The 11,163-nt window shown below is 48.0% G+C and overlaps 1 protein-coding gene across 2 annotated transcripts in view; it reads left to right on the top strand.

Moving 5' to 3' along the window:
* The window catches only part of Armc2 (armadillo repeat containing 2), a 105,486-nt gene that overhangs the window by 93,470 nt on the left and 853 nt on the right, over window positions 1-11,163 (top strand). For both annotated transcript variants that reach the window (XM_031347805.1, XM_031347804.1), the window contains exons 15-17: window positions 861-974; window positions 3,635-3,767; window positions 4,029-4,189. In XM_031347805.1, coding sequence (XP_031203665.1) covers window positions 861-974; window positions 3,635-3,767; window positions 4,029-4,189 — 408 coding nt within the window. The remainder of the gene's footprint in view (window positions 1-860; window positions 975-3,634; window positions 3,768-4,028; window positions 4,190-11,163) is intronic.

Raw genomic sequence — 11,163 nt, 5'->3', positions numbered from 1 at the left:
GGCAGAGAGAGAGAGAGGCAGAGAGAGAATGGGGGAGAGAGAGAGAGGGAGAGAGAGAGAGAGAGAGACAGGCAGAGGCAGGTAGATCTCTGTAAGTTTAGGGCCAGCCTGGTCTACATTGTGAGGCCAGGCAGGGCTGTGTCAAACAAATAGCAGCATAAAAAACATAAAAACTACCTTACTACCTCTGGTATTACCTGTCTCTCTCTCTCACTATCTCTCTCATTCTCTTATCTCTCTCTTTCACTATCTCGCTCTCTCTCATCTCTCTCACTCTCTCTTGCTCTCTTTTGTTCTTTCCCCCTCACTCTCTTGCTCTCTCTTTTGTTCTTTCCCTCTCTCTCTTTCTTGCTCTTTCTCGCTCTCTCTCATTCTCTCATCTCTCTCTCGCTCTTTCACTCTCTCTTGCTCTCTCTCTTTTGTTCTCCCCCTCTCACTCTCTCTCTCATTCTCTCATCTCTCTCTCACTCTCTCTTGCTCTCTCTTTCACTCTCTCTCTTGCTCTTTCTTTTGCTCTCTCTCGCTCTCTCTCTTGCTCTCTCTTTCACTCTCTCTGGCTCTCTCTCATTCTCTCATCTCTCTTGCTCCCTCTCACTCTCTCTTGCTCTCTCTCTTTTGTTCTTTCTCTCACTCTCTCTCTCTTGCTCTTTCTTTTGCTGTCTCTCTCTCTCATCTCTCTCTCACTCTCTCATTCTCTTGCTCTCTCTTTTGTTCTTTCCCCTCTCTTGCTCTTTCTCTCCCCCCTCCTCCCCTCACTCTCTAATATGCACATGCACACTTATGCAGTATTGGTGGAGAGTATGCATGGTATTTGGAAGTTATTCTAAAGTGACCATTTCCTCTCTGATCACCAAATGCAGTGCTCTTAAGGCTCCTAGTGAGTAACAACATGGATGGGATCCTGGAGGCTGTGCGCGTCTTTGGAAATCTCTCCCAGGACCATGAAGTCTGCAATTTCCTCATGCAGAAAAACGGTGAGTTAATGACTGTTAAGATCCTAGGCACCTGATTCTTGCCAATAGTTAGCTAAGCGACTTGGCAGCTTAGGCAATTTGAGCGTGATGTTTGTTTCTGTTCCTGAGATGAACCATATTTTACATTTGTCCCGTATGGGGGACAGCGTAGGATGCTGGGACAGACCAAGGCTGTGTTCTCACTCCCAAGAGTAGGCTCTTGAGAGATAAGGTGTGTGTGCATGCATGGGTGCATGTGTGTGCATGTACTTGCATGTGTGTGTGTTGCATGTGTGTGTGCATGTGTGTGTACATGCATGTGTGCGTGTTGCATATGTTATGTTACAGGTGCATGTGCAGGAGTACATGCATGTGTATGTGTGTGTGTGTGTGTGTGTGTGTGTGTGTACATGTGTGTGTGTGTGATGCAATCTGCACTCATTACTCCTACTCCAGGGGAGAGATGGGTGATTTTTTCCATTCACAAACTAGAATGTGTTACACTTTGCTTTTTAACTATGAAGTACCTAATAACCAAAAGGACAGCTGTAGAGAATGTCATGTATTATGCTTTGTAAATATGTATGCTCATGCAACAGAATGTTCCACAACAATTAGAAGAAACTGAAGACATTCATAGATAAGCACAAGGCAAACACTGGTCAACATGGATCAACCTGAAACACAGAGTGTGAAACCCAAAAAGCTGATTATAGTAAGAAATAGAAAATGACGTCACCAGTATAAATTTAAAATATACCCCACCCCCCACCCCAGCCCTCAGGAAGTAGAGGCAGGTGGATCTCTGTGGATTCATGGCCATCCTGGTCTACATAGTAAACTCAGGCCAGCTAGGCCTCAGTATATAATAAGCAAGCAAGCAAACAACCAAACCAAAAACCCATAAAAAAAAACCCAACACTCAGAAAAACTGCCTAAAGTATTATTTATGTATATATATTTATGTAGAAATGATAGAGAACATAAATGGTGTTCGGAAATTACTGAGTCCATAATTTAAGATAGGATTTACAATAGAGGGGAAGAGATGTCAAAGATATGCTGGGTTGGCTATTGATTGATTGATTGATTTGATTTGATTTGATTTGCTTGGATTGATGAATGGGACTTGTACAAATTGATGGAATGGCTTGAATGGATTGCTCTGGTTCTTAACCTAGACAGATGGCAGGTATCCAAATGTTTATGTGAACCATACATTGTCCATGTATTTCATGCAGGTACAATACTTTTTAAAGAACTGTCTAGGGGCTGCGCCTCCTTTACTCAGTTGAGAGCTTGCTTAGCATGCACAAGGCCCTGGGTTCGATCCTCAGTCTGCATAGACCTGGTGTGTGGATACAAACCTTCAATCTCAGCGCTTGGGAAATGGAGGCAGGAGGATCAAAACCTCAAGGTCACCCACAAGCTACACAGCAGGTTCAAAGCCAGCCTGGGTGTCTTAGTCAGGGTGACTGGTGGTGTGATAAAAGGTTTATTTGGCTTACAGTCCATTGAGGGAAGCCAATGTAGGAGCTGAGGCAGAGGCCAGGGAGGGGTGCTGCTTCCCGGCTTGCCTCTCCTGGCTTGCTCAGATTGCTTTCTTACAGCACCTTGGACTCAAGACCAGCTTGAGGGTGGCCCCACCCACTTAAGCAAATGCCCTACAGGCTAGATATTCTGGAAGCCGGTTTCTCAGGTGATGTTCCGTCCCCTTAGGTATCATGGTTTGTGTTGAGTCGATGTAAAACTATCCAGTACGCTAGGAGGCTCGAGACCCCTTCACAAACCTAACACAGCAGCCCTGCAGACAGCACAGACACCTATCCGGGCTTGATAGCAAATCTAAATAAGGCAGATACAGCTGCCGCATCAGCAAGGCGCAACCCCTTGTCCCCCAAGTGCTGAGAGAGCTATCGTTTGTCGGTGGCTCCTTTGGGGTCTTCAGAAAACATGTGCACGGGATGTATCCTCTGTCAAGCTCACTGTCCAGCTCAGTCAACAGGTCTGTGTGGACAACATTTAGACGCTTCCTAAAAGGGATATGGTGGCATTCACCCCCACCGGCTCACCGATCCCTTCACTGGACTCACAATCTGTAGTTCCATCCCCTAGGAGTAAGGGAGAAAATGGTTGCCCTGCCGGCTAACTTACACTGCCCATGCACTAGCAGCCCTGAGCTGGGCAGGCCAGTTTCTAGCGGTGTTTTGGAGGTGTCAGGAAGGATCTCATTAGGACCGGACTCTGTTGCCTCAGACTACCTTAGAGTTACAACTGGAGGTTCAAAAAGGCCTTTGAGAACTACCAGAAGTAGGAAGAATGTTACCCATGTTCCCGCCTTCCTTCCAGCGGGGACTGGGGACTCCTCTCCCTGGAGAGGGAGTTGCTGTTGGGTCAGTGATAGCAGAAATAGGACCGGAAGCTGTGGGAGGCCAGGAATTGGCTCTAAAAGTGGCGGCGGGTGTTAGTGGGTCTACACTAGGGATTGGATAAACTTAAGAGGAATGGTTCCACCACACTAACCAGAATCCAGTGTGGCAAGCCGCACCTCCCCACTCTCTTCCCCGTACCACGTCCCTCGGCCCCAAACTCCACCTCATTTGTAAAACCAGCTCCAGCTGGGGTGCAGGCCTTCTGGTGCTGGGAGCTCACAGGTCCCCCTTTGCTCTGTGCCCTCCCAGTACACAAGTTCATGATTGCACTGCTGGAAGCCAAGCACCAGGACATTTGCTTCTCTGCCTGTGGGGTCCTCCTGAATCTCACAGTGGATAAGGAGAAGCGAGCCATTCTGAAAGAAGGCGGCGGTATTAAAAAGTAAGCTTCAAGGCACAGACTCCGACGGGGACACGGTTTTCCCGGGAGGTTGGGGCCCATCGATCACGCCACTAGAGGAGTGGGGGGTTAGAACCTATGGGACACTTACCCACAGTTCAGAGGTGCGTGAGTGAAAACCTCGTAGACGCGGACTTGAATAATGATCATGTGGGATTCAGAGGGCTAGCCGTCTGACAATAACCTAAAGCCTGAAGACCGATTCCCACCCGCTAACACTTGGGTTTGGCACGTCTTCCTCAGGTTAGTGGATTGTTTGAGAGACTTCGGTCCTGGCGATTGGCAGCTGGCCTGCCTGGTGTGCAAGACCCTGTGGAACTTCAGCGAAAACATCACCAACGCATCCGAGTGTTTCGGAGATGACGTCACCAACACACTCCTCATCCTCTTGTCGACGTTTTTAGGTAAGCGTGTTTGAATAGCACACAGACTCTGTCGTCATTAAAAACATACGGCTAAAAGCTGTTTTGAATGAAGCCATGGTTTCAAATGGATCTCTATGTTAATTAGTGGTGTTGATTATCACATGGAAAATGGGCTGTGCAATGATTTGACACCACAGTGGGACCCTCACGCTTGAAAAGTAAGAAAGCATATAAACTGAGGGTCATTTTCTTCTCTAACTTTTTCTATTTCTAGAATTCTTTTTCCAACCTGGTTTAGGTCAGTTGAAGAGTGGGTGAATGATGTTATGGATTCTGTGTCCTACTTGGAGGTGAGGGCCCTGACTGTCCAGTTATATGGACCAGCATAGCTGTGTGGGAGGTGAGGGCCCTGACTATCCAGTTATATAGACCAGCATAGCTGTGTGGGAGGTGAGGGCCCTGACTGTCCAGTTATATGGACCAGCATAGCTGTGTGTGTGGGAGGTGAGGGCCCTGACTATCCAGTTATATAGACCAGCATAGCTGTGCGTGTGGGAGGTGAGGGCCCTGACTGTCCAGTTATATGGACCAGCATAGCTGTGTGTGTGGGAGGCGAGGGCCCTGACTATCCAGTTATATAGACCAGCATAGCTGTGTGTGTGGGAGGCGAGGGCCCTGACTATCCAGTTATATGGACCAGCATAGCTGTGTGTGTGGGAGGTGAGGGCCCTGACTGTCCAGTTATATAGACCAGCATAGCTGTGTGGGAGGTGAGGGCCCTGACTGTCCAGTTATATGGACCAGCATAGCTGTGTGGGAGGTGAGGGCCCTGACTGTCCAGTTATATAGACCAGCATAGCTGTGTAGAAAGGCTCGGAGTAACTAAGAAGCCATGGGCTTGAGTCCTTCTGGCTTGCACTTGTGGTGCTATTTGAATACCGTATCTCTCTTTTATTGCATGTCCTCCCATCTCTAGAATGAGAGTGTGACAAACTCTGCTCAGTCTCAGAGAGGCTTAGACCGTTGTCACAGCAGAAGCATTATAAAGACCCAAAGTCTTCCGGTCAGACAGCTCCAGAACATAAGTTCTTGCTTTATCCTTTGTAAATTTTAAAACCTTGGGCTTAGCCTCTTGGCTTAGCTACTGTCCTGTTGCTGGGAAGAGACACCATGACCAGAGCCACTCCTATAAAAGAAAGTGTTGGCTTTCTTACACTGTCAGAGCCTTAACCCATTTACATGGCAGGGAGCATGGCAGCATCCAGACAGACAGATATGGAGAAGTAGCCCAGAGTTCTACACCTCCAGGTATTAGGAGGAGGAGAGAGAGACTGGTGCTGGCTCAGGCTTTTGGAATTCCAAAGCCCTCCCCCAGGGACATACTTCCCCTATCAAAGCCACACCCCCTAGTCCCTGTCAAGCAGTGCCAGCAATGACCAACCATTCAAGTCTGTGAGCCTTGGGGCCATTCTTATTAAAGCCACTGTGCCTCTTGAAGTTTATATTTTAATCCCAAGTTCAGTTAATGATGCCTTCCATTCAGAGAGCTTAGGAGCGAATGCATACTTACTCCAAGGGTTTAATACTGAGCCTGATTCCAGACAAGACTGCAAGGATGGCTCGCATGCTTTACAGAGGCTAAGGGATGCAGCAAACCATCATTGGACAGGAAGAGAGGTTCAGAAGTTCCTTGGCTGTTATGGAGTTTGCCATGAAGGTATTTACAGGCACGTATGTACATGCATTAGAATTCAGAGGAAGAGGAAGAATGGGTCCAGCTGTAAATGGCTGAAGTTCTCAATGCCTTGGTGAACATGGAGGTTTCTTGGGTGGCAGGAAGCAGAGATGTCTGCACAGGTTGTCTGAGTTCAGTTCCATGGAGCCTGAGCTTGGAGATCAGCTGCAGAGTGAAGACAGCCGGCGGGTCTGGTGCAACCTTAGCCGTTCTGGCTTCAGGGGCTCTGGGCCCTACCTGGGAATCCATGATTTAAATACTGCTTTGGCGGAGTCTCTAGTGCAGAGCTAGCATGCACTGGGAACCTCTGCTTTAGTTCATGAAGATAGTTCAGGGAAGGAGAAAGCCAGGAAACCCGTATTACAGAGTCTCCTGAGGGTTGCTTGGGATCGATCCATCAGCCTCGGGACCCTTGCCACCCGCTACCTCCTGTTTGCTCATACATCCCCCTGCCTCAGGCTTCTGCTCTCCACACGCAGTGTTTGTTGCTGTGTCTCCTTTGCTGTTGACATTCTTCCCCGTGCCTTCCATGCTGAGAGAAAGACACGGCTGGCTTAGGGAGCCATTCACCAGTAAGCTGGTTCTTGCATGCTTCCCTGAAAGCCTGGCCTTTGCTGTCTAAGCTTGGGACAATCAGCTGTGAGTGGCGGGCATGTCAGGAGCCACCCGGCCTGTAAGGACCAGCCAGGAAGGTGAGGCAGGGCCAGCTTGCTTGGGACAATCAGCTGTGAGTGGCGGGCATGTCAGGAGCCACCAGGCCTGTAAGGACCAGCCAGGAAGATGTGGCAGGGCCAGCTCCTGAGCAGCACACAGTCCCCAGGAGACATTTGGTGGTAGTTGGCCTATTGCCTACACTCCATTCCCAAGTTTCCCATGGGACTGTTCCAGCCTTTGGCCTCCACACATGCTTGTGTCTTCTCACAGCCTTTGAAGCCTGTGGCCATGGTCCAATCCCAGGAATCCCAGGCTGCTAATAAAGCAAGTGGTCATGAAGCATGGCCCATGTGCTCTCTCCTGTATGGTGGTTCCGGAGACGTTCTCTTCACGCACTGAAGCCCCGAGTAGGTGCTTGATGAGAGCTGTGATTGGCTGCATGGGTGCTGGCCTCCTGTTGAGTGATGCGGCTGTGACATGCTATGGACCTTCACACTATGATGGTGTGGCCACAGGCCATCCAGTCGTCCAGGCTAGCCTCACACCTGCTCTTCGAGCAAAGTTCATTCCAGACTCCCAGTATATTCTTGAGGTCATTAGCTAGGTGTAGTCGCTCAGGAGAAGGCACGTCGAGGATGTTTCACAAACCCACCTAAGGTGGCACTATAGGAAATGGTGGGTCTTTCCGTCAGAGGAGCGACATCTGCCCTTTGCTTTCCTGTTTCGTTTTGTGCCCAGCACGTATGTCTCCAGCAAATGCCCATCAGGGCCGCTGTTGCGTGCAAAGTCAAACCAGCTCAGTTTGATCAGGGGGCCAGCTCACGGGCCAAAGCGTAATGGATTTCTTTTGATGACTCTCTTTTTTTTTCGTGGGTATGAGCATGCACATGTGTGCATGCCAGGGCCGAGGCTGAGGTGAGAATCATCCTTAGTTGATCTTTGACCTTATTCATCAAGACAGGGTCTCTGGGTTAAAACCGGAGCTCACTGATGTGGCTAGTCTCAGGAGCCAGCTTGCTCCAGGGAGCCAGTGTCTAAGCCTCTCAGGACTGGGATACAGATGGGCCGACACAGCCAGTGTATCTGGATCTGGGGGCCTGAACTCTGGGCTTTACACATGTGAAGCAAGTGTTCTAACCACTGAGCCATCTCCCAGCCCCTCCTTGTGAATCTCGGGGCCTGAGCCCTGTACTCTGTGCTGCGGCTCGGCCCCTCTCACTACTGTGGCTTGCCTTCAGCCAAGGGCCTTGGCTGTGCTGTGCCATACAGTGCCCGTGAAGTGGGCATTGTGGGGGCAGGGCATTTGACTTCCAGTCCTTCTAAAAGGAACTGAAGATTGGATGGGCTGTGATAAAAGCAGAACAAGGTTGAATCGCAAAACCTTGTTGCAAAGTGTGAGGGTAGGTTTTGAAAATATGTGTGATAAAAGTAGAGTTCTGACAGATACCTAACTGAAATAAAACTCAGAGAGTGACAGTCTTCAACATAACAATATAGTCTAAAACTTCCTCGTACCATTTACACACACACACATACACACTCACACTCACACACATATACACTCACATACACACACATATAAACACACACAACATACACATACACTCACACTCACACACACACAGACACCCACCCAGCCACTCACACTCACACACATACACACTCACACACATACACACTCACACACACATATATATACACACACTCACACATACATACACTCACACACACATACACACATACATACATACACATATACATACACACACATACACGTACACAAACACACACACAGAGGATATAATATATATGTATATTTCTATCTATCTATATTCAATATTGATATATAGAATACCAATATATTCAATATAATGTATATACAAATATATATTCAACATATCTGTGTGTGTGTATGTGAGTGTATGCCACACGTGCATGTGTACACAGAAGCCAGAGGAGGATGTTGGATCCCCTGGAGCTGGAGTTGAAGGTGGCCGTGAGCTGCTGGGAACTGAACTCAGGCTCTCTGCAAGAATAGTGTGCATTTTTAATCACTGAGCCATCTCTCCAGCTCCCAAAGCTATTTCTTACGAACTCATTATTGACTGGTTTATCTTGGGGCCCACCATGAGGTCCTCTCCGGAAGCTGCTAAACAGAGACAAGTAGATTGGACCTTTACAAAAGTTTACTTTTGTGAATTTATGGTTGTGATGATGTGCATAGGTTAGGTTTTGTTTGTTTTTGTGGTGGTGGTGGCTGTTGTGTGTCTGTGTGTGTCTGTGTGTATGTGTGTACACGCTTGAGCACGCCATGTACATAATATGGAGATCAGAAGACAATTCCGGGCACGAGTTCCTTTCCCTTCTTCCATCATGTGGATTTTATAGATCCAACTCAGGTTGTCAGGCTTGGCCACGGACACCTTAACCTGCTGAGCCATCTTGCTGGCCCTGAACTCAGTTGTTGGATGCTCATCCTGGGGTAGTTGGATCCTTGGCATTGGGTTTTGTGACGAGGGGAGAGTGGGACCTGGCTTTCCAGATTAGATCAGTGTCTGCCACTCCTTGCAGTGCAAGTTCTAAACCTAATACTTAATGCATTGTGGCCGGTGCTTTAGAATGCGCTTTAATACCCAATGCAATGTGCCTTAATGTCTGCTTTTTTCTTATTGGCAGCTATTTAACTTTCTTTATCCCATCTATCCTGACTTAGGGTCAGTAATATGATCTGATTACTGATGAACTAATTTCTATATATGCTGGGCCTCAAGGGCACCAGAGTGTTAACATTAGAATAAAACGGAAAGCAGAGAGCATGCCAAACCACAACTCCATCCATAGTCCTAACGGAGATGAGAATGAGAAAGATTCCCACTGCTTAGAACTAAACACCTTGAGAAATAAGAACATGAAGCAGACTTTGCCGACAAATGTTTAATGCTGGGAAGAACTAGAACAGGAAGATGGCCTAGAGGTCTGGAGTCAGTCAGTCTGGCAGGCTCTTCTTGCCCAGGAGAAGCCAAACAGGACGGAAAGCCTCTGAAGGCCTGGAACGCCGGTAGTACCCTCCCTGAGTGAGGCCGAGGTTTATCTCACCGGTGGAGAGGGCCAGGTTTGTTTACAAGGTCTCCATGGAGGCCTGGCTGGAGTGCTTGTGTCTGTACGGAACTTATTTCAGAGCTGCATAGCTCTGCGCTTGATCCCGAGGGGCGGTGGCAGTCCTAACAGGGATCCTACACCTGCTTATCTAATGCTGGTGACACTAACACCCTTGGTGCCAAGTATACACAGAACAGATAAGCAATGCCTGCTGCCGAAATTGTAAACAAAACAGCGCACAGTCTAACCGGCTTTAACAGGTTTGCACGTCGTGTTTAAGTAGCAAGCTTTGTGGCCATCTTGGGACTCAATGGTCATCACGTAGGTTGGTCTAAGCTCAGGCCAGTGTACTTCCCTGAAGTCCGTGAGGCCCAAGAGGAACAAGCCCGGAGGCTGCGACCAATAAGGACAGAAGCTGGGGAGACTCAAAAGGGCGTTCCCACATCCAGAGCACTCTTGAATTAAGCAAATTAAACTGTTATGTTGCATTTTATTTCCATAAGCGCTTTTCTGCATTTCTCAGGGCCTCTTTGAGGACTCGAGTGTTTAGGATTCTCAGTGTCCCCAATTTTTTTATGGGAAGTGTGGGGTTGGGGAGTGGCTTTTGGGTCAAGTTGGCCCATTTGCCCAAGAGTCCCCAAGTCCTTGCCTACCTCTCAGTCATTCACGTGACTAACCTTTCTATAGCCCATACGAGGAAGCCATCTTGTCTTCGTTTATTTTGAGAAATTGTTATTGGGGGTTTAGATGCAAACTAATAGACAAGGGAAACTTAAGAGATTATTGAAGGAAAAATTCACTTCAATCCAAAGATTCTTTTCTAGAAACAGAACCACTGAGTGCCCTTTTAAATGAAGATTACTATTTTGCAGGGCGAGCTGGTACACATCAGCTCAGCGCTGAGCACTGCAGAGGCTGCAGCTCGAGGGCCTGGAATCCCAGGCCATTCGTCCCAATCCTTAGCATTCACACAGCCTCACAACCATCTCTAGCTTCCGATCTAGGAGACCCCGTGCCCTCTTCTGACCTCACAGACACCAGCTGTGGACTCGGTGCACAGGCTGACAGTCAGGGCAAACACCCAGAAATATTAGTAATGTCAATAATAAAATGAAAATAACCAACGGCCCAAGCCTGATGGCACATGCATTTAATCCTAACATTCCGGAGGTAGGAGCAGCAGATCTCTGAGTTCAAGGCCTGCCTGGTATATAGAGTGAATTCCAGGAGAGTCAGGGCTACACAGAGAAACCCTGTCTCAAAAACACCCCCCACAAAAGAACAACAACAAAAGACCTAAAGTAAACACACACACACACACACACACACACACACACACACACACACACACAGAAATTCTTAAATATTTCTGAAGTTCAAAAGAACTCCCATTAAAATAGCTTTCTTAGGGTATAGGGGCATGAGCCTGTGGTCTCCTCTCCCAGGAAATCCAAGGCAGGGGAATCACATGAGACTAGGTATAGATTAGCATAAGCCCTAGGCAACATAAAAGACCTTGTCTCAA

This window comes from Mastomys coucha, unplaced genomic scaffold (genome assembly GCF_008632895.1).
Source record: "Mastomys coucha isolate ucsf_1 unplaced genomic scaffold, UCSF_Mcou_1 pScaffold3, whole genome shotgun sequence".
In the NCBI taxonomy this organism is placed as follows: domain Eukaryota; kingdom Metazoa; phylum Chordata; class Mammalia; order Rodentia; family Muridae; genus Mastomys; species Mastomys coucha.
This window is presented reverse-complemented; position numbering and strand designations above follow the sequence as displayed.